General features: G+C 47.3%; 2 protein-coding genes across 11 annotated transcripts in view; one reads left to right on the top strand and one right to left on the bottom strand.

Annotated features, from left to right (window-relative positions):
* The window catches only part of CACNA1C (calcium voltage-gated channel subunit alpha1 C), a 649893-nt gene that overhangs the window by 139995 nt on the left and 486865 nt on the right, over window positions 1-23033 (top strand). The window lies entirely within an intron of this gene.
* On the bottom strand, window positions 5902-6246 carry LOC118541777 (large ribosomal subunit protein P1-like). Of its 2 annotated transcripts, XM_078074085.1 has the most exons (2): window positions 6181-6246; window positions 5902-6099 (listed from the first exon to the last, which is right to left on the bottom strand). In XM_078074085.1, the coding sequence occupies exons 1-2, from the start codon at window positions 6244-6246 to the stop codon at window positions 5902-5904; spliced, it is 264 nt and encodes an 87-aa protein (XP_077930211.1). The 2 variants fall into 2 exon arrangements, with proteins under 2 accessions (XP_077930211.1, XP_035957489.1); XM_036101596.2 differs by having other exon boundaries at window positions 5902-6246.

The following is a 23033-nucleotide window of genomic DNA, read 5'->3' as shown; positions in this document are numbered from 1 at the left end:
TTTATCTTCTACCTGCTGCACTTCATTTTGCCATCTGGAGGGGAAAAAACGTATTCTCTCTTCCTCAGGACATCCTTGTTGATATCAAAGCCTGCAGCCCTGTGCCTCTTGGTCATCTTCCCTTAGGCTAACCATCCGCTTCACTGCACCCTCTCCCCCTATCCTGGCCACTCATCCGAGCTCTGCTGTTTGCCTTTGACCCACAATTCCCCAGCTCTACCTGGCCCCAGGATAAGAGGCCCTTGCTTCCTGTTAAGGGCAGCTCATTTCCATCAGTGTAGCCTGAGATTACATGCTGCCTTCCTCCTCCCCCTCCCTTCTCCCCTCTGCTCCCATCCCTCCTCCTCTTCCTCTCCCTCCTCCTTGTCCTCTCCCTCTCTCCTCCTCCCCCTCTCCCTCCTCCTTGTCCTCCGCCTCCCTCCTCCACCTCCCACCTCCTCTCCCTCCTCCTTGTCCTCCCCCCCCTTCCACATCACACTGTTTACTTGTGTTGAACTTTCAGGCAACTGGAATTCCTCAGTCATTTTTCATATGTGCTGGTAAGCTTTGTTTCTCCCATTCTGTCTGCGGATAGTCCCTTCTCTTGGAGATTTCCTAATAAATGTTTTTCATTGACACACTTTGCCCCTTTTTGGGCTTTTTTGCCTGTTTTTTTTCCCCCTTCCCCTTTCCTGCTCTGTGATATTCTTATTTTCTTTCCCACTATGAATACCGTGTTTCAGTGACTGGAGGAGTTTGGGGCCTCATCTATTTGATAAGCTTTTTCCCCGGGAACACTTATGCCCCCTCTGACCCTCTCGCATTTTCCCATGCAGGTGTACTTGCTCCCTGCGTCCTGACCCTGCCATCGAACACCCCTGGGAGGTGTCCCTGGCTTTCTTGCCCTCAGGCTCATCAGGTTCTACCCTGCATCCTACACTGGGATATCTGAAAAAGTCCACCCCTGGGGAAAGTAGGAGCACTTTCCAAACAAAGGTCCTGTGAGGACACTTGGGGACACTTTACTCCCAAGAGCAAACACTGACTAGGATGTCTTTTTTTGCTATGATGGGATCTGGTAGAAAAGATTCAAGTTACCAAGATAGAGAATATGTTCTAATGTCTTGCAAATGAACCAAATACCCTTCCCTTAATGGAAGAAGAGATGTGTGCATGTGTTTTTAAATCACTGATAATGATAGCGGGGATAACAGTAATAGTCCTCACGTGCCTGGCACTGTGCTCTGTGTTGTACACACCTTTGTTATGTAGTCCAGACAGCAACTCAAGGGGAGTGGGTGTGCATACCTCAAAGCCTGGCAGGGGCGGTCCTTAAGCCTGCCCTGATCCCATGGCTGGAGAGTGGAGCCTGGGTGAGACCCTCTCTGTGGAGCCAGGACTCAGAACTAAGAAGTCATAGTTTCCCACAGGACAGGAGGGAGCACAGTGCTTGGGATCATGGCTGTGCCACTGTTGCTGCCCCTCTGGGCCTCAGTTTCTCCCGCGGTAAAGATGGGATTGGATTAGATGTGCTTAAGACTGTTAGCAGCTACATATGTCTGAGATTTGACATCTCTGTCATTTCAGAGCCAGCTTCCTTTGGGAAACATTGTTGTCACAAGAAAAAAATTGCCTTCTATCAAAATGTTTTCTAGTCTTGGACAAAGTGAAAGGTGTTAGTGCCCAAAATAGGAAACCATTACTATAGGAAACGGGGGTAGAGATGAGGATAAGGGGGGGTGGATGGGCTAGCATCCAAAACTGAACAGGGACATGGTTCTTAGGGAGCCACAAGATTATACATCTAATTCTCTACCCTGCATTTCAAGCCTGCTAGAGATAGTGAATGTCAAAGTTGTAAGGGTCTTCCTCTCAGCTCCAAACTCAGAAACTTGTGTGACAGGTCAGGAGGGGTCCCCAGCAGCTCACCCCTTCATTTTATGTCAGTGGGCTCCCAGCCCTTGGAAGACAGAGACCTCTGAGGCCATATGGCCCAAGCTTCCAGAGAATTTAGATCGGGTGGGCCCCCAGGTGTACCATCCCTGGTACTTGTGTCTTCAAGAGCAGGCTGTGGTAGACCAGGGCTTTCTTTTGGAATATGGAACTCGTAAGACTCTTTCAGCCTCTCTTCTGACAGCTCATCTGCCAGACTGACTGAATGCAGTATAGTTGGGACAAGGAGTCCGGAGCCCTCCTGTTGTTTCAGGAAGCTCCTCTTGTCCATCTACCCCGAAGACCTGTGATTTGCCAGCTCACTCTACAGTTAACCACATTCTTAGTAGGAATTAATGAATCCAGGTGATAAACTGTGATCAAGGATAGTCAAGATTTCCTAGCTTAGATGTAGGGAAAGCCTGCATTGAGTCCCATTGGTAAGAGATGTTGAGTTTTTCACCCAAAAACAATTTCTAGACGGTCCCCAATTTTTGAACTGCTCTTTTATTCATTGTTAGGTTGGTGTTTTAAACGTAGAAAATTGTAAATGGCATTTAGGTTTCCAGGCTGGCCTGCTTAACCCATAACACAGCTGAAACACTCCCTATTACCATGAATCATAATGGAAAATAGTATTTCTGCAAATGAGGAGTATAGAATTGCAGTTGCAGACTCCCTCTGTCTTGAACCACTTTTGGAAGGCCGTCAGCAGTCCCAGCCAGAATATAAACACATTTACACTGAAGTGTAAAAGCAGGATGTCCGATTAATCTTTACTGTGATAAGAGGGAAGTGAGGAAGGAGTGAGAGGTTCCTGGAGCTCTCTGGCCTTGTCCGGGGAAGCAGCAAGGAGAGCGGTACAGTTGAGGGTTCTTGTATGTGTAGCTCTTGCCGTCTCCAGTGAGCATTTCTTCCAGGGTCTTCTAAATATCCCGTGGACCAGCAGGTCCAGAGCTGATGGGAACAAGGGTGGGTAGCAGGCAGGGAAGACGCTAGAGCTTCTGTAGTTTTGAGCAGGACAGAACCTGTTGGCAGCCTGCCTTCTGGTTCAGAATGGATGGGCTGGGCCTGCTCCACAAAACAGCTTCTGGTCCTTTCCAGGTCAGCAGTCCCATGCCCACCAGTACATCTGGCTTTCTACCAGGCACAGGCTAGCCCGAAGCACCCCTTCCTCCAGGGGCACCACCCTATTCTTCTAAGATGGGAGCTAAAGTGGTCAGAACAAGGAGACTGCAGTAAGGTCCCACTACAGCCCAGACTGGGCACACTCTGCCCTTAGGAAATTTAAATCCCTCCACTCTCTTGGCTGATTTTCTCTACCAAGACTTGTAAATTGAGATTCCCAACTTAAGAATTATTTATTCTTCCCTGAGTGGATCCCCTCTCTCTGCCTCTCTCCCTCCCTTTCCTCCCCTTCCCACCCCACTTTCCCCTCCCTCCCACTCTCCCCCTCCCTCCTCCTCATCTGTCCTCCCTCCCTGTCCCTCTCTCCCTCTTTCCTACTCTCCCCCTCCTTCTCCCCGTCTCCCTCTCCTGCTTCCCTGCATCTTGCATTTACTAAAGCTACTCACTGACCATTGGAAATGCCCAATTAAATCCTGAATGCTGTGTAACTTAAATTCAAATTGTACCCCAGGAATTCTGACACAGACTGTGTTTCCCATTGATTTAAAAAATTAAGACTCAGTGATATAATGTAATTCATTATTATGTAATAAGAGCCTATTATGGATTGTAATTTTTCAGTGACTAACTCAATTTTACTTATTAGTGTTCATTTAAATCTTAGCTTATTATATGTTCAATTCTACAAGTACTAGAACCATTTTCTTCAAAAGTCAGCCATTCGGATTTTTTTCCATCAGTTTAGACAAGACTTTCTTCCTTCCTCTTCCTCCAAAAACATTCAGATAAGTTAAATTTTCTCCTACATTTAAATCAGTGACTGAATAGGAGCAAACTGGAGGATGATTAATTTTTGACCAGAAGCACCAAACTGAAATGAATTTTTATTAATTTCAAAATCTGACATTCTGAGGACCCTTTAGTAGAACCTGGGCTTCTACGCAGTGAATCAGTTCAGTGCAGAAACGAACCTGTATCTTGAAATGCAACTTTAAGATAACTTCAAACCAAGCTGCAGTTTCATTAGGAATGTTCCCCTGATTTACATTTTTTTGGGTTTAGTAAATTCAATTCAAATTTATTTCCTCCTAAATGAATTTTTACTACCGGAAGGCCCTTGTATGGAAATGATCTTCTGTCATTATGTGGTTTGCCTGCCCCAGAGGGTGAGATGGCCTTGAAACTGGAGTGCTGACCAGGGCGTGGAGAGTTACTTTCAAGGCTGCATATGCGTGCGCAGACAGCTGAGGCAGGAGGGAAGGGCACCCTCAGGAAGGAAGGTGCTCGTGTTTGTGCCTTCGCCCTTTAGGACAAAACACTCCGATTTGGCAGTTCAGCCAAAAGCATCTTTAAAGGCAGCTGGGGAGCTGCCTGCCTGTCTTCCTCCCGACATGGCCCTGTCCCCACCTCTGCCTCCCCCACCAGGGAAGTGGCTTCTGAGGAGGCTCCTGAGGTGTACTGCTCTCCATTGAGCCTGAGGCCTCCCCTCCGAGGCTCCTGAGACATGAAGATGACTGACCATTTCAAGATCCCTTACAACTCCAGATACTGTAGACCCTGCACGTGAGCTAGGGGTGCTCTCGGCGTCACTGAGTTTCTCCATTACCAAATTGGGAAGACTTCAGTTTTAAGAAACAGAAATCGAAACGAATTTGATAGAAAAGGTAAATTCCTACAGTGTTTTTGATAGAAACTCTTCATTTTCTACTCTGCAGCTCTTCGGCTGCACAAGGGTAGGGCAGTCAGAGGTGGGGGGTGGGTGCGAAGGTTATACAAGGGATCCCAGAATGAAGGGAAAAGGACAGAGAACCTGCCCGATAAGCACTGTTGTCCTGGCTGCCATGGCTGGCATTCATTTTGACAAGGCCATCAAGAGGTGACATGCAGAGCAGCATATTTATTTTGTGTGATTCTTAGTTTTCAAGGTGAGGGATGCATTTTGATGTCCTCTTAATTGTTCTTAAGCATATATTATAGGCTATCATCCAAAACTCTTTTCTAAACTTTCCCTGAAGCAAATATTTTAGCTCTTGTAAGTTAGGTATTGGCGCATAGAGGCGTTTCTCCTGATACTTGCTGTGAGTTTGTTCCTTTTGACCTTTGCCAAGTGGCTCCAGGTTGTTCTATTATCACATCATGCCCACCATCTCCTGAGGAACTTTGATGCATGGATCCTCCTGATCCTTCCTGCTCTGTCATCTTCAGTGTGGCAGCTCTGTCCTCAGAGAGCTCCCCTGACATCGTAAGATGGCTGTAGCCATTTCAGACATCCCAGGCAGAAGCAGCAACGTCCAGGGGACTGGAGGCATCTCTCCCCTGAGTGTCTCTTAAGAGTGAGGAAGCTTTTCCCAGAAGTGTCCAGCAGACTCTGCCATGTCTCATTGACCAGGAGTTGGTCAAATGTCCCTTTAGCAAGGAGAGTGGGATTGTCTTGACCAGTTGAGATGAATTAGGACTTACCTCCATCACTGAGAGAGGAGTGTCACAACCAAACAGAATCTGGGCCTTTCCAGCCAGGGAGAAGGAGTGATGGCTTTTGGGCAGCCAGTGATGCCAGTTTCATCATCTGTCTTCCTGGACTCAGAGAATACTGTCCACCTATTTATTTATTTTAAGAGTTCAGCTTTTTTTTTTTTTTTTTTAAGGTTTATTTATTTATTTTAGAGAGAGCACGAGCAAGGAGAGGGGTGGAGGGATAAGCAGACTCCCCACTAAGCGTGGAGCCCAATGAGGATGCAGGGCTCGATCCCACGACACTGAGATCATGACCTGAGCAGAAATCAAGAGTCAGCCACTTAACCAACTGAGCCACCCAGGCGCCCCAAGAGTTCAGCTTTTTATTAACTGTGTTACAGAAGACGGTTAGTCAAAAAGACCAAAGCCCATGTCATCATCAGACTCTTCAGATTCTTCTTCCTTTGCTTCCAGCTCCTTCTCCTCAGCTGGGGCAGCCATGGTGGGGGGAGTGGGACCTCCTGCTGGTGTAGCAGCAGCTGCTGGAACAGGGCCCCCAGCCCCTACCTCACAGAGGAGGCTCCCGATGTTGACACCGGCCAGGGCCTCTGCAGACAAGCCCGGCCACAGGGGTTCAACACTTCTACCCGCTGCTTTAATGAGGGCATAGATCTTATCCTCCGAGACTGTCACCTCATCGCTGTGCAGGATGAGGGCTGAGTAGATGGAGGCGAGCTCCGAGAAGGAGGCCATGGCGTGGGCGCGCTGCTGGTCTGCGGGTGAAGTGAGGGCCTCACCCCAGCGCGGCCTTAGCTCCCTCAGAAAGACCGAGCGCCTTAGCGGCAACTGACGAAAGCCCATACTGACCATTGACATTTTTTGAATCTTTTGTCCTGTGCAAAAATAAGTGGGTTTTTTTCCTCTTTAAGTTATAATGATTAGAGAAATGATTCATTGCTGACCTTGGGCCTCTGCTTCTTCTTGCCTGAGCTGGACAATGTGGAGGCCCTGCTTTTGATCATTGGGTTGACTGACAGGATTTTAGAGTCGGAAGGCCTTTAAGAACATGCAGCTCAGTCTTTCCATTTTACAAATAGGGAAACTGAGGCTCATGCTGCGAGGGATGTGCCCAGTGTCCCATAGCTAGGTTACCCGAGCATGCCTGTGATACCTCACGTCTCATTTCGTGTCTTTTTTTCTACTTTCACGATGCTTGGTCCCCTTTCCTTCCAGATAATCAGTGCTATTGTGCACTTTTAAGCTTTTCTCCCTGTTAAAACTTGCCCAAGAACTGAAGAACTAGATAGCAGTCATTTATAGCCCAACATGAATATTAGATATTTCATATTTTAAGTCTTCTCTTGAATCATTTAAAGACATTTCAAGCATTTATTAACAGGCATGAGAATTATTTTGGGGGCAGGAGAACTTCAGTTCTCTTCTTGGTCTCTCAGAATCACACCGGTGTCTCGTCTGCCTTCTTTATCCTGGAAGGCGCAACCTTCTCAGCAGCCACAGCAGAGAAGAGAAAGGGACCTTGCTTCACTTGGGAAAAGCATCCTGCCTGACACCATCCTTAGACCCTTCATTTGATCTAAAAATGTTTTGTGAGTAAAGTACAAGCTCTGTTGTCTTCTTCTCTGTAAGCAGAGGGTGAGGTGAGGCTCATGGATAACAGGCCACAGGCCCTGAGAATGCTCCAGGCCCCATAGATGGCCCGCCATCCAAGGTAGACTTCTCTTCTCCATAAAGAGATGCCTTGTATCTGGAAATCTAAGTGCCCCATCATAGAAGGCTAGGAAGCCTATTTGTACTATAAAAGTTTTGGGTTTGTTTTTCTTTTTCTATGCAGATAAGATTCATCATGGGGATCCCATGAAAGGAGTAGTTAGCATATTTACCCTGGAGTATCTACCTTGGTGTATTTAGCAAGTGACTTGATTTCCACACTGAGTGCTGTTTTTTTTTTTTTTAAGATTTTTATTTATTTATTTATTTGACAGAGAGAGACACAGCAAGAGAGGGAACACAAGCAGGGGGAGTGGGAGAGGGATGAGCAGGGAGCCCGATGCGGGGCTCGATCCCAGGACCCTGGCATCTTGACCTGAGCCGAAGGCAGACGCTTAATGACTGAGCCACCCAGGTGCCCCCACACCGAGTGCTGTTTAAAGTGACACATATGTAGTCTTTCCCTGAAGGGACATGCCTCCGAACTCTTCAGACCATCAGGCCAGAGAAGCAACATGCTAGTGCCAAGGAGGTGGCGTAGGGGGTTGTGTCTGTAGTCCTGTTTCTGAGCTGTCCTTCCCCAGTGCCACCATGTGCCGTGGTTACTGCCTCATCTTCTTCCCCTTCCAGTAGCCCTCGTTCAGTGCTGGGGGCGTTTAGGCTGAGACCATTCTTTGTGAGGGGCAGTCTCACCCATTGCAGGGTGTTTAGAACCCTTGGCTTTCACCCCCGCTTAAGTCCGCACCCAGTTATGATGACAGCCAGGAGTACCTCCCCTTACCTCTGACCACCTCCTCGGGGACAGGCTGCTCCCGGTGGAGAAGGTCCATTCGACACAGAACCAACCAAGCCTGTCCCTTCCTCTGTTTTTAGGGCAGTTTTCTGACTCTAGAGGAGGAGGACACTTTTTTTTGTTCACCTGGCTGCTGACACATTCCAGTGTCAGTCAGCAAACAAATGAAATAAACATTGATTATCATCCCCCCCCACTCCTCTTCTCCCTGCACACCCGTGGGCCTTTCACTCATGTGTTCTGGATACATTTTCACACCAGAGAGATTGCTAAACAGAGCCCGAGGGGGTCGCGTGGGGTATTGTGACTGGAAGATCTTCACAGCAGGTCTGCTTCTTACCAAATCTCAGGGAGCAGAGCCCCAGGCTCTGTTCTTCGGTGCCCAGGCGGGCATGTGACGTCTGCACACCCACCACTTCAAAAGGGGGTCTGGGGTTGGGGAGGCTTGGCAGTTTCTTGGACATCAAACAGCGCTTGCAAAACAAATTTGATGAGTTATGAATGAATCAGAACCAGACGAGTTACATTTCTCTCCGAATGCATATTTAAAACTTTCTACACACACACCAGAGAACACCCGTACCTTCCCAGAGGATGGGGGTCTTGACCACGTGTCCTGCAGGATTTGCGAAACCAGGGTCGTTTTCCACAACATATCTGTCCTCATCCCTTCCCTTTCTTTGGCCACCAACCATCCTGGAAGGTCATGCACTTGGGCTCCTTTAAAGGGCTGGGTGAAACCAGGTGACAGGCTTCTGCACACTCAACTGGGAAACCTCTGTGTGTGGAAGTTCAAGGTGTCCTCCCACCCCCGCCTTGAGAGGCTGGGTTCTCACAGTGCCAACTTGGAGATAGGCTGGTGGAGGCGGGGGTTTGGGAGGTGGCAGGTCGTGGTGGTTACAGGGAGGAGGCCGACAACCGAGAGGCGCTCACTCTTAATTTGGCTTTCTCTTTCTTATCCTTCTATTCAGGTCTCATTAAATGTCACTTCATCTGACAAGTCTTCCCTAAGCTCCTATTCTGAATCCTCTTTCCTGTTATAACCTTTTATCTTGCCCTATATTGCCCTTTTCTCTTGCTCTTGTCTCTTATAGAACTTAAAACAGTCTGTAATTATGTATTTATTTGTATGGTTTTCTGTCACCCCAGTAGCTGGGCGAGGTTGAGGACCTTATCTTCTCTCCGCTGCAGTATCCCCAGTACTTAGCCCAAGGCTGGCAGCTAAGAAATAGTTGTGGGATGAATAAATGGTGACAGTCTACTCCTCTTGGGTTGATGATTTTGAATAAGGGGGTAGGCAGAGGGTTTGGTGTACATGGTCTATGTTGGGGATTAACCTTGACTTGGAGGTGCTCAGAGAGGCAGGAGGGCGAGCTGGACAAACCTGGGACCGCTCCATGTAAATCAAGTAGCCCACTTGAGATCTAGTGCTTCCATAGGAGCGCCACGCGCTGTAGAATCCAGGCCTTGGGATGAGATCCAGAGGGAAGAAGGCCAGTTGACAACTTATACGATGTAGATGAGTGATTTCAGAAGCACAAGGTAGTATTTTCAAAAATAAAATGAGACATTGAGAGAATGGCAGCGCCTGGGGGTTGAGTGTGCTTCTGACCTGGGAGGAGGCACTATGAACGGAGCAAAGAGCTCAGGCTTTGCCATTAAGCCCGCCTGGGATTCTAGATTTCACCACTGACTGGCTGTGTGGCTCTTAACCAAGTTGTTTATGCAGTCTGTATTTTTACCTGTAAAATGGGGCTGGTGATAGCTCCCTCTCTGGGGTTTCATGAATATTCACTGAGCTGACATGTGTGCTTCCCTCATACTCAGGGTCCAGTGAGTGTTGGTTTTTAGTTCTTTTTCTCTTTTGAATAGCCAGCATGGCCGATTTCAGATTTCTCCTGCTCCCCAACCTGGTCTGTAGTCAGTGATCAAATATACTAACTCTTCGTCCTGAGGTACATATGGTGCACATGGCATGTACCCATCATTGTGCTAAGGGTGGTAAAGGTTCAGAAGAAACACGTTTCTCCAATAGAATGTCTCCCCTATTGACATATTCCTTGGGGGAATATATCTTTGCTTCTAATATCTCTGTTTCATATTTTATATATAGCTCTGAATAAAGTGATTTTCAGTTGATATTTATATAGGAAAAGTGTATATTGATAGCCCCCAAACTCAATATAACATTTTAAAGAAAAGTCTCAAGTTATCTTTCAATACAATTGGTGAAACATGAGAAACATTTGTAGGTGTTTTGTAGAGCCCACATAGTGCCAATAAAGGGGATGTGCTTTGGGGCTGTTTTGGGGGGCTAAGAGAGTCATGTGACTACATCCAAGTAACACTGATCCATTCCCCAGGGGAGGAATCTTGGCCATATATGTTGGAGGATTTGCAAAGCCAGTGTAATAGCGAGGTAGACCAGACAGCTTTTCCAACCCCCATCACACCCCCAACACACTCTTCCTTTCCCTTTTCCTGACTGCCAACCTTCCTAGAAGGAGGTCATCCATTTGGGCCCTTTTAAAGCTCTGGGAGAAACCAGGTGACTGGCTTCTGCACATTCAACTGAGAGATCAGGAAGTGCTATTTTAAACATTTTACCTCCTAATGTGATAGTTTATATGATAGTTATGTGCTGTACTTTGCTTACATTTTAGGAAATACATTATAATATATTTTGGTTTGGGGTTGATGTAAATCAAAACATTATAATTTTTCCTATTTAAAATAATGGGAAATAGGTTACCATTTCGCACAGCACATCTGACTTTCAGAAACAGATTACCAAAATGTGCCTTTTCCCATGTGGTCCTTATCTTCAAAGAATGTATAGTCTAGTTGGGCTGAGAAGACAAACAACAAGAATTGAACTTTCTCATAAGGAACATAACATAAGATGGTATACAGTTAAATTAGGTGTTGGAGAGTGCAGTCTGGTCTGTTGATTCTATAGGGATTAGAAAAAGCAGAATCACTTGGGTGGGGGGAGATTCTGGAGAGGTTTCATGGAGGGGACTAGACCTGCAGGAGCTTTAAGAATGGCAGGGCTTGGTTAGGATAGGAATCAACGTATAGGCCATGGTTGTTGGAATGTCAGGCTTCAGAAGTTGATGTATTGTATGGTGACTAACATAATATAATAAAATTAAATTTAAAAAAAAAAGAAGTTTCTTCCAATGAACATTCCTCAAATACCTATAATGCACCAGGTACTGTGTTAAATATAAAGGGGTAAGCCAAGAAACATAAAACATTGTATGATGCCAGCCTCCCATCTCTTTATGGAGAAGAATGAGAAGACATGTACATTGAACATGCACACACACACACACACACACACACACACAGCATAATTCAAATAAAACAGTTACAGCATGCTGAAAGAGAGGAATAGCTAGAGAGAGCACTGTTCAAAAGAGGGGAGATGATGTGTGCCTGAGAGGTCAGCATGGCTTTGGCCAGAATAGCTGTGTTAGCTGAGATGGTCTTAAGGCAAGACCATGACTAGGGCTTCACACGTTATTAATAGCTGGTCTGGCAGCATTCATCAGAATGGATACCACTGGCTAGGAGAGCTGGTGCAGGGTTCTGGAGCCTTCTGCCCTGCCTGGCATAAACCCTCTGTTTAGTGGATTCAAGGGAAGATCCGGGGGGCCTGAGAAAGGGGGCCTGGGTGGTGCAGGGCATTTGGGAAACTCAGGGAAATGGCCATTTACCAACCAATATGGAGGTGTCTTAATATGTCAGGATCAGTTTGTACTTACCGTACCTAGTAGCAGAAGATCAGCCCAAATTGGAACCCCTGAGTCAGCCAATGAAGTCAGGTTATCTCCCTCTCCTCACTCCACCCCAGAAAGAAATATGTGTTTCCCTCATAACAAATACCTTGGTTTGGGGGTTTTTTGTTGTTGCTGGTTTGTTTTTTTGAGGTTGTTCCTCCTGGCTTAACCTGAGGATCTAACTTAGGTCCCGAGTACCCACCTGCCCCCCCTGCCCCCGCATAGAAATAATGGAGAAACGTGGTTCCTTTTCCAACTACTTTGAGCATTTGAATTACTCCGATCCAAGTGCCCCCACTATCCAAGGCCCCTGCATCAGACCCCTGGACCTCCCCTGTATCCTGTAAATAGAAGATCTACGCCTAGCAGGGCAGAGGGCTCCAGAGCTCTGGGCCAGCTCTCCTGGCTGGTGGTATCCATTCTGACAGGTGGGCGATTTTTAAATATTGCTCCCTGGTCCTTAGGCCTTCCAGTAAGAAGCAACCAATCACATTATACCCCACAGAAGTCTTGGTTTGGGGTGAGGTGTGTTATTGTTAGAATTGTTTTCCTAAAAACAGTAATCAAATACCTTTAAAAATTTTGTAAGCATCCTTTCTATATATCAGTATGGTTAAAAAAACCCCAAATACCAATAATCCTCATGAACCAACAAACGGTTGGAAGTGGTCTGTCAATGGTTGTAATAATAAGAAATTCACTGGGAGGAGTCATCATGTGCCTGAAATTTGATGACTCTGGGAAGACAAATGGTGTTCCATCTGTGTGCATACTTGTATCCGAGAGAAAGAGAAAAAGAGACAGAGACAGAGAGAGAGAAAGAGACAGAGAGAAGGGTGTCTGTGCCACTCTGTATTTTGGGCATTGTTTCATAAGATTCTTAACTGGCTTGTACCACCATACACACAGTGTTCTATTAGCAGTTGTTTGGCCAAGAATAAAGAATTGCTAATTATATTTTAGAAATACAGTTTAAGGAGCTGAAGTTTAAAATAACTGTCTTGAGCTTCAGAAAACTCATCTCTGGAAACCATCCATGGAAGGATATTTGTACTTTCCAAGGGGGTCTGGCGGGGCAAAAATAGGTCAGGTTTTTCTACATTTCAGTCAGTGCCTCCTGAAAGGTTACTCGTACATCTCTTTAAAACGCTAATTGCCTTGCTTTCTCAAGAGCCAAGACCCATCCAGTCCTCCAACCAAATTCTCACCTAAAATCAGAAGGTTTAAAATCCAGTTATTTTAAGTGATGCATACTCTTAAAAATATGTGTCTGGTTATGTTGTGTATAAACGGCTCATATCAGAGATGCAGCAAGTCAAGCTATATAAAATTTAGTAACACATGCCAGAGAAGAGACAGAGAGAGATAGGAGAGAGTTGGGGGGGGGAAGAGAGAGACAGAAAGAGAGAGGGAGAGACTGACTGATATCCTTATCCTTTCCTCCAGGAGAGGCTTGCATTTTACTTTTAACCCGTTTCTAAAAATGGCAAACGCAAAGTAAGAAAACAAGTTTATCTGTGGAAGGAAGGAAGGAAGGCCAGGGAGAGGAATCTGATCTTCAGCTTGGTGTGATTTTATTTTTATCAGACTTGTTTTTGCAACAGAACATCTGGGGGGGAGTGACTAGTGCAGAGTCGGGGTCTTACCTATGTTTCAACAGCTTCGTTAGGGTCATCCTTAGAGATTCATTTCACCAGGGCCGTGCTGGAAAATATGAACTCTTTAGGGTAGGATGAAGTAGTGATATATGATAGAGTGTCCTAAGTGAGGTGTTGGCGATATTGCTAATAACAGCAGTGTTCGGGTTTATGCTGTCTTTCTCTGAGGGTGTGCGGGTAGCTCGCCTTGCTTCCCTTTCCTATGAAGAAGCCTGGGATTGGTCGGGGTGCCTCGATTCTGAAGTCTGGGGGAATGATGTGGAGCGAGGTGCTTCAAGGTTAGAGGTGGATCCCAACCCAGTCCTCACAGGGCTGGCGATGACATTTGGCACTGGTGCATATGATCTCAAAGGCAGTAACGGGCAAACATGATCAACCTTAGATTGGTGGGATCTCAGAGAACTGGGCCCAAGTTTCTCAGTTTGGCAGCATCCCAGTAATTCAAGTGTATTAGGGGAAAAAGCATTAGGTTAGTTTTTCGTTCACTGATTCAATCATTCAGTGTCTATTTCTTGGTCACTTGTGCAGTGCCCAGCGCAGTGCTCCAGCCCCTACTTGAGGCGCATTGGAGCTGGATGCTTGTCATCTCCATCTTCCCAATGGCCCTTCCCATTGGAAGCTGCAGCTGTAACTGGGTATTTTGTGCCATAGAGAAGGAAGAAGGTAATGGGTAATGGGGGCAGGTGGGGATCTTATGTATCAGCATGGTTGTGTAGTGATGGTGAGAGCCATCTCTCGGCTACCTTTTAGTAGAAGGGAACATGAAGCTTTCAAAAGAGCCCTATTTTCCAGTCAAGTGAAAGACCTGCTGAAAACCCAGGGGTCTGGGTGGGTATTGGCATGCAGGTGCCCTTAGCTTCGGCACCGGGAGCAGTCCATCAGGCAGATCTTGTTGAATTAGGAACCCTCCCCAGGCCATCAAGTCAGGGCCATATATAATTTGGGATTCTGCAGTTCACAGAGTGCTACCCCACTTTCTTACACTTGTAGAAACTGTGCTCCAGTAGCATTTTCGGATTGGTCTGTGCTGGGCCTGGCCACGAGAACATCAGGCACTGTGGATACACGGTCCCTCTAGGAGAGGTCTGGGGGTCTGACTTTGGAAGAGAAGGAATGTGTCCATGAACTTTAACTTCTCTAGAGACAATGCTGAAAGCAGACTTGATGGCTTCTGTGGTTGTAGTTTTATAAGAATATGAACCTCTCTGGAGTGTTGTTGAAATACAGCCACCGTTATGAGCATGACTATTACTTATTTGGTAGGACCCTACCTGCTGATTCTCATTCTCTCAAGAGCGTAAATTAATTCATATGGGTTTGGCCTTGCTCGGAGGTTGGGAAGGGGAGTGGGGTGATCAATGGGACTTGCTCTCAAATCCCTAGTTGTTTTACTCCTTCTTTTACTTGTCATTTTCTCTGCTACTTTTATGTTATTTGCACAGGCTTGGGGGACCAGAGGTAGGAACTGGCATTTGGATTAATGGCTAGATAATCCAGAACAGTCGAAGAATGAAGAAATAATGTTTATGTTCTGTTCTGGGTTATACATTTTTATGTGGTGATGGTGAGAGAAATAATGACTTTAGTTTCTTAAGTATGTACTTCTCGCATTGATATTAAAATTAGCTACTGTTTGCATTTGCTAAGTGCACATCCACCATGGTAGAGGGAGAGAACTCAAGGGTCAGTCTGGTAGAAGGAAAGAAACCACAAATTTAGTTGTTGCTGCTGGTTTCACTCAAAGTAGAGATTCAGATTAGCACATACTATCTGAATTAAACAAATTATACTTTAAAGAAATTAGGCAGGTCTGCATTTGAGGAAATCTTATTATAATTACTAGTAAAGGAAATTATTGCCAACAAAATTCTGGATTTTAATTTATCTGATCTGCTTAAAGCATGATACACCTGTATATGTGATGAACCATTTTTTTTTTGAAACTAGAGACCTGGGTAGAGAGTAGGATTTGGTTCTTAGAAGGCAGAGCTTAGAATTTTAGAAAGGGAGGTGTTTTATCTAGGTCAGGTATTATTACTGTTAATATCTTTGCCGTTTACCCAGAATGCAGTCTCTGCCATGTTTGAGGCGGTGCTCCTTCCTCGCTCCCTCTTGCCCCCACCGTGTTTGTTGTGTGCGGACTGTGTCTGGGATGACAGCAGACGCTGAGGTTATGAGGGCGAACAGTTCGGTGTGATTTCTGCCTTTGTGGAGCTTAGGGTCTGATGGGAGAGACGAACAAAGGAAACCTGTAACCGCTGGACACGTGCATTTTCTCCTCTGCTCCCAGAGCCAGACTGGAAGACCCTGAAGATAATTCCACTGCCTCTCCCTTGGAGCTGTTTACAAATTGCTCCATGATTTTTATCATTATGCTATCTTACCTTTTGGAATTAGTATGATGATGGCACTTCTGGCGGGATCACAGAAAGGAAACCATGAACCACTCATGCTGCCCAACCCGGACTCCTGACTTCCACAGACACCTCTGGGGCTGAGGCTTACTTAAATACGTTCCAAGAGAGAAGTGGTCAGTTAGGACAAGGCACCTGCCACTTCCCAGTCATTCTGAGCCAAGGAGTCAGGCGCACGTGTGACAGCCTGGAGCAGGCGCAGCTTCCGTCTGGAGTCCGGGCTGACCTCCCGAGGAGGGGAAAATGCCCCCCGGCTTTTGTGCTGAGGCTTTCTCTGGTGCTGTTAGCCGGCCTTCAGGTGTGAGCCCTTACCTGTCTTCAGGTGCCCGGGGCGGCGGCAGCGGGGGAGGGGCGCTCCAGGCCCCTGGTGCGGGGCGGGGAGCACCACCCTGTGCGGGCTGCGGGCGGGGAGCAGCCGTGGGGGCTGGCTGGGGAGAAGGCCCGGCCGAGGCGGAGGCGAGATTATTGCCTGTTACACATGGACATCTAGACGGGGGAAGAAACATAACGGCTTTATTTTTAGGCTTTGCTAATTCTCACTCTTCTCCTAGTTTGCTGCTACCTGGCAACAGCTTATTGTCATGGCAACGCCAATGTTAATGAGTGAAGCTCTCTGTGTGTCTGTTTTACCCGGTGCTCTGTGACAGACCCTCGGCGTGGAGCTATCTCTCTGGCCATCAGAGGCCGAATGCCAACCTCCCTTCTCTGCCGAAGGCCTCCCAGGCCCTGTCCGTGAAGCAGAGGAAGGGAGGCAGCTGACAAGGGATTTATGCTGTTGCTTACACATTCCTAACGTGTTCTCTATTTACAGATGGGCCTGCTGGCTTCACAAGTGGCCCCTCCTCTCATCAGGGCCCCCCCTTCTTTACATTTTTCAGTGGCAGCCATAGGCTTTTGAACAATAACCAGTTTTCTCAGGTTCCAGGCACCTCGGGATTTGTGCAGGCTTTTCTCGCACCTTCTCTGCAGTTGGTCTGCAAAGCCCTGAATCCCGGGTCCTGAGTGGGGGGTGATTATTGCAGGTCTCGAGGGAACCCGGGGCTTACAATCCGCGAGGGACCACCTGCACCCCCGGCCCTCAGGCTGAGAAGAAGTGATGCCACCTTACCCTCTTGTCTTGGTTTCCCTGACATCTGTTGATAGAGGTCATCATCTATGGCCTCAAGGTCATATGTGAGAAAGAGCAGCAGAGTTGGCAGCCTCTTCGTGCCTCAGTTTTTCCATCTCTAGGCCGCCCTCCATGTCAGCCTGCTGAGCAGGGATGCATGTGAAGTGGTCTGGGTCCCCCCTTCACCGGTTCTGCCTGCACCTCTCTGTGCCTCAGCTGCCTCACTTAGGAATTAAGGATAGGAATCAGATAAATATGGGTCAGGTGGCTTAAAGCAGTGTCGGGCATAAAATAATGGTTCAATAAATATTGGTTATTATGCTGGCCATTATTTAATCTTCACACTAACCTTGTGAAATAAGTACTGTTCATATTCTCAGATTGCAAAGAAGGAAACTGAGGCACGGAGAGGTGGAACTGCCTCAGGGTCACCAGAAGTGACAGACTTCAGCTGTGAGCTGCGGCCCAGGGAGCTTGGCGGTGCTTACCCTCCAGGCCCCTTAGGGCCACGGTCCTCACAGCTGTAGAGAGCTGCTCCCTTCTCCTGCGGGTAGCTTTGGGGCCTCATGGGTGTGCACGAGCATTTTGCACTCCTGGATAAAAGGTGCTATGTGAACCAGAGAGTTTGAATCATTATGAAGCGTCATCTCCAGGGGGGTGGCTCTTAGCCGGTATGGCTCATCTTGAGGTTGGCCCTGCAAGGCTCTGTAATGAGCGATGGAGTCAGGACTCCTTGCAGCCACCTCTCCACAGCCCTGGACTGTTCTCGGGACACAGAGTCCTTGGCGACTACCTCTCCACTGGGCCACGAAGCACATCACCACTTATTTATTCCTGCTGGCTCACCCAAAGTTTTCAGCCCCCTGTAACAGCTCTATTTTTTTCTCAGAGTTCTTCTAAGCAAATTATTCTATGTATTTTTTAAAAGGTAGCAGAATCACATAGTACAAAATAAAAAATGCACAAAATGGCATACTGTGAAAAGTCTCTCTCCTCACCCCTCGCCTCCAGGGCCTGTCCTTGCAAGGAGACCCACACGTCAGAGAACATAAGAGATGTATACTGACTTCGTCTTCACCCCTGACGGGAACACTCACACATTCTGTCCTGCGCTGTTTTTTCCCCCCACTTAACTGGACATGGGAAATCGCTCCATATCAGTACACAATCAATGAGAAGTGACCTCAATCATTTCCAACAGCTAACTCACAAGTTTTATTGGGTTTTTATTCTAGGTAAATAAATTTGTGATAATTGTGATAAAAGCTTAAGAAAGCAATAAGTTAATAGTGATAGTTTTCTATTATTGAGTATCACCAGGATAATACCAGGGTTCTTTTGAATCCCTCAGCCATTTTTTCCCCTCACCTGTTATAAAGCTGAAATCCAAAGTCACAGAGCTAAAAATGAACCTAAGTCCATTGTGTCCACATCCCTATGCCCTTTTGGTTATACTGTGCTCCTTCTCTTACGTAAACAGGCTCAAAAATGGATCCAACCACAGGCCTGGGCTGCAGGAGCTAGCTCCCTCCCAGTGACCAATACACTTTCATTTAGTGATGGCATCGCTAAATAGTCCTCCTGCCCGGCTTGCCTTCCCTACCCCTGCAGGCCTGGCTTCATTCACGGGCAGACACTTCTGCTTAGCAAACATAATTTATTGATGCGTGAGGTCCATTTGAACTCCATCTCTGCTATTCTCTGCTTCTGTTTCTTTACCCATAAAATGTGCAGAGCCGTCTCACCACTGCCTAAAAGAGGTACTGAAGAGGTGATACAAATCATGTTCAGCATCTCCCCTCCTGTCTCCTTCCGATGTTGCAGAGGGGTGTCCTCTGGGTCTGGACTCGAGCACCTCGCGAGTGGGAAGTCAGGAGGAAGAGGGCACGAAAACCCGGAGACAATTTGGGAGTGCATCATTGCTAATGCTTAGTAGGCACTCCACAAGGATTTGCTGCATAAGATAGACAAATGCATATTTTGGGTTCCCTGGTCAGATGTCAGAGACATGCCTGCCTGAGTTGCCCGGCTTCAGCTCAGTCTGCTCTTTGTAGGTGTTCCGTTGCATTATTCGGGGCTTTGGTCTTCATTTTCCTTACCCCTCACACTTCCCCTCTATTCCCTTCCATGAGCTTGCACACTTCTTAGGATAGATTCTGATCAGCTCTCATGGCGCCAAGTACTTTGGGGGGCCAGCATGCCTGAGAGGGCAGAGAAAAGTTCAGAGGTGGGCTCGCTCATCCCAGCCACACCCAGGCAGGTGCAGTCCCCTGGGCAGGGTGCCCTCTCCCTTCCTGCTAGGCCCGGCTACATCATATCCGTCCCCGTCTCCCGCCGCTGGGGTCACCCTGTGCTCTGTGGGTACTCTGCAGGCGCCCTGGCCCCTCTAGCTCATACTCATTGTCTCCTTTGAACTCCTGCTGTGGTTCCTGTCTCCCAGCACTGTTTGGCATTCTGTTATGTTAGCATTTCATGTGGAAGGAGAAGCAGCCCCCAGGAACAGAGCTGACATGCCCATTGGCATCCAGACGTGTCCCAGCCCTTCAGATGTAGGCCCTCCAAAGGGCCCGGTTCTCAGGTCTCCGGCGGGCCAATCCTGGGGAGCATGAAGCTGCTGCTGGGACTGTAGCCTGGATGTCTTCCAATATCCCATTTGGAGGGCTCTTCCCAAAAAGGCAGAAGAGCCCCAAGGTGAGGTGAAGGGCCTTGGAGCCCCAGGGCTGCCCCCCAGGAGAGGAAAGCCCGGTGGGGGAGCAGCGGAGAGCGAAACTGTCCTAGGGTATGTCCTGCTGCGGCCACTTTGGTTGTAAAGCTTCTGACTGAGATGTTTAGAACTCATCTTGTTGGTGAAGTCACGATGCTCCCCTTTTAGCGACACCCTCTATTGTCGAGAACTGAGCGATCAGAGAGTGTGGCAGCACAGAGATGCCTTCTAGCGTGCTGGTTACAGAGGGGAAATGATCGAATATAGAACCGGACAGAGCCACACTGGCTGTCCTCAGGACACACCAAAGGAAGCGCCTGCGAGTCCTGGGTGAGAATGGGGGAGGCCAGGGCCTGGGGGTGTTTTAGGATCAGAGGAATGTGAGCATGGCCCAGGTGCTCTGTCTCCTCCAGTGAGTCCGGGGAACCAGCTTCCTCAGCAGCCTCCCTCCTGGCCTGGAGAGGTCTGGGACCCCATCTTGGCTCTCTCTCTCTTCCTGCTGCCTTAAAAGGACTAGATTATAATTCCCTTAAGGACTGAGTGAGCCCAGAAATGCCTCCTTACCTGCTTACGTGTATCGACATTCCTTCCAAGAAAGAGGCGGGTTCTTATTGCACAATTAGAGAGAAAAGGCTTGCACTGGAAGAGGCAGAGCTGTGCGGTGAGGGTTTCTGGTTGGGACATAATCAGGCAAACGACTAAGGTGGTTGACTGGCCAGCAAACCTTTTTCACTTTTGATGGGAAAAAGGAGTTCTTCATAGGGCAGAGATTTTGAAATAAAAAGAAGGGGCACCCAAAGAAGAGAGTTTATAGTAGTGGTTCTTCTGCAGAATAACTGGGGAGAGGGGAAGTTTTAAAAAACATCCTCTGCCGAACCCAGAGATTGGGATTCAAACATCTTCAGCTGGGCCTGGACATCAGTATTTTAAAAAAAACACCCCCAGCTGATTCTAATGTATAGCCAGGGTTGAAAACCATTGGTTTAAAGGTGTTTAAAGGCAGAAGGCAAAATGTGTAGACCCCAGCATAGAATTTGCTCGTTTTCCAGGCTGGGGCCAATAGAAGACATATCCTAATTTTAATCTACAGGGGCACATTCTGAAAATATACTTAAGGATTTAAGAAGTTTGGGTGCTTTAAAAAAACTCTTTGTACACCCATGTTCATAGCAGCATTATTCACAATGGTCAAAAGTAGAAACAGGGACACCTGGGTGGCTCAGTCGCTTGAGTGTCTGACTCTTGGTTTCGGCTCAGGTCGTGATCTCAGGGTTGTGGAATCGAGCCCCGTGTTGGGCTCTGCGATGGGCGTGGAGTCCGTTTGAGATTCTCTCCTTCGCCTTCTACCACCCCCACTTGTGCTCTTTCTCTCTCTCTCTCTAATAAATAAGTAAATCTAAAAAAAAAAGTGGAAGCAACCCAAGTGTCCGTGGACAGTTTAACGGATAAACAGAATGTGGGATGTCCATGTGGGAAAAAGGAAGGAGAGTGTGACACAGGTTACAGCCTGGAGGAACCTCGAGGACATTACACTGAGTGAAGTAAGCCCAGACACAGAAGGACAAATACTGTGATTGCACTTACAGGGAGTACCTAGAAGAAGCAAATTCACGGAGACAGGAAGTAGAATGGCAGTTTTCAGGGGCAGTGATGTTGAATGGGTATGGAGTTTCTGTCTTGCCAGATGCAAAATATTCCCAAGACGGATGGTGGTGGTGATGGTGGCACAGTAATGCGAATGTACTTTAATGCCTCTGACCTGTGCCCTCGGAAATAGTTAAGATGGTAAATTTTATGCTCTGTGTATTTTGCCACAATTTAAAAAAATTAATTTCAGATTTATAAGAACTGTTTTAATATTTTGGAAAAACAGAAATTGATAAAGAAGAAAATTTAAAAATCACTTGGCATTTAGATGTGTCGTTTCTTCTGCATGTGTGTAAATGGGCGCACGTGCACACACACACACACACACACACACACACACTTTGGATCCTACTTGAGAGAGAGAGACAGTTTTGCATCATGGGACCACGGGTTTTCATTTGGACCTGCTCTGGCTTCTTAGAGATGGCTCCATTTTGGGGGAGGGCTAAGGGAGGTCACGGGATAACAAGGCAACACAGCACAGTTGGGTTTGGGGTCAAAACCAAACTGGATTCACCTTGCATCTGTGACATTCAGGATCTGTATGACATTGGGCCTGATTCTGAGCGTACGTTTCCTTGTGTCAGGGCTGTTTTAGGAATTAAAGAGATGCCGGGTACCCTCTCGGGCCCTCGGGAAATGGCAGCTGTCATTGAAAATTTACCATAGGCCTCCACTGACGACGCACCCATTAAAGGCATCTCCTGGGTGCTTGTCCTCCCCTAAACTTCCCTGAGGGCTGTGGGTGAGCCTTGACCCGAGATTTCGGAAATCACCGGGGCTGCCCCCCGGTGCCATGACACTAAGAGCGCCACATCCTTTCTGGGTCTAGTGGCTGCATCTGTAAGGTGAGCATGTTGGTTTTGGGGTCTCGAGGTTCCCCCTCACCCCGCCTGTGCTGACAGTCTTTGCTTCTTCATAACCTTTCTGTTCCTGATGCACAGCCCTCAGCGCGCATGTAGTCACGTCTATTGGCCATGAGAGTCCAGTCTGCTTGGTTCTCCTCCCGTCCCGTTAGGGTCCACATCAGCAATGTGCAGCCACATCCCAGATGGGAGCCACTCCCTCTGTCCAGGGCAGACTGCTCCACGGCAGACTCATTTGCCTTTTCTAGGAAGTTCAGTTTCCTGTGTTTCAGGATGGTGGTCATAAGGAGCCTGGAGAGGCTCTGTTAGGAAGAGAGGGGTATTTTCCCCTCAAGACAGGGCCAGGGGGCAGAGGGCCAGACGGCCCCCTCCATGACTTCTGAATCTCTTGAACAAGGGCAGAGGAAACAGATGGATTGTAATACTGGGGAAAGAAGTTCTAAGTCCAGCTCAGAGCTGAGCACATCTTTCAGCTGCCAAATGGAAGGTCTCTATGTGGCAATGCTGGGAGGGAAAATCGAGTTAGGCTGGCTTGTTCCAAATAAAATGCTATATTTAATTTCACTCTGGGAAACATTTGATGTCTGGGCTATTGCAGTATGTGAAATATATTTAAGAAGATCTGTTTTGTTACAACAGAAAAAAAAAAAGGAGGGGCAGAGAGGTCCTCCTATCCTCAGTAGGTTGCACATACAGGAATCTGATCATTTCAATTGGTTTTTAATCACCCAGCAACTGCTGACCATGGGTTGGCTAGTCCATGTCTAGCAGCCTGAACGTCGTTGTATGAGTTATGTATGTCTCAATATTTCAGTCTGGGAAATGCCTTTCAAGGAA

The sequence above is a fragment of the Halichoerus grypus genome, chromosome 6 (assembly GCF_964656455.1).
Source record: "Halichoerus grypus chromosome 6, mHalGry1.hap1.1, whole genome shotgun sequence".
NCBI lineage: Eukaryota > Metazoa > Chordata > Mammalia > Carnivora > Phocidae > Halichoerus > Halichoerus grypus.
This window is presented reverse-complemented; position numbering and strand designations above follow the sequence as displayed.

Excerpts from the sequence above, each read along its gene's own strand:
- LOC118541777 (XM_036101596.2), bottom strand. The coding sequence starts at position 6,246 with ATGGCCTCCTTCTCGGAGCTCGCCTCCATCTACTCAGCCCTCATCCTG.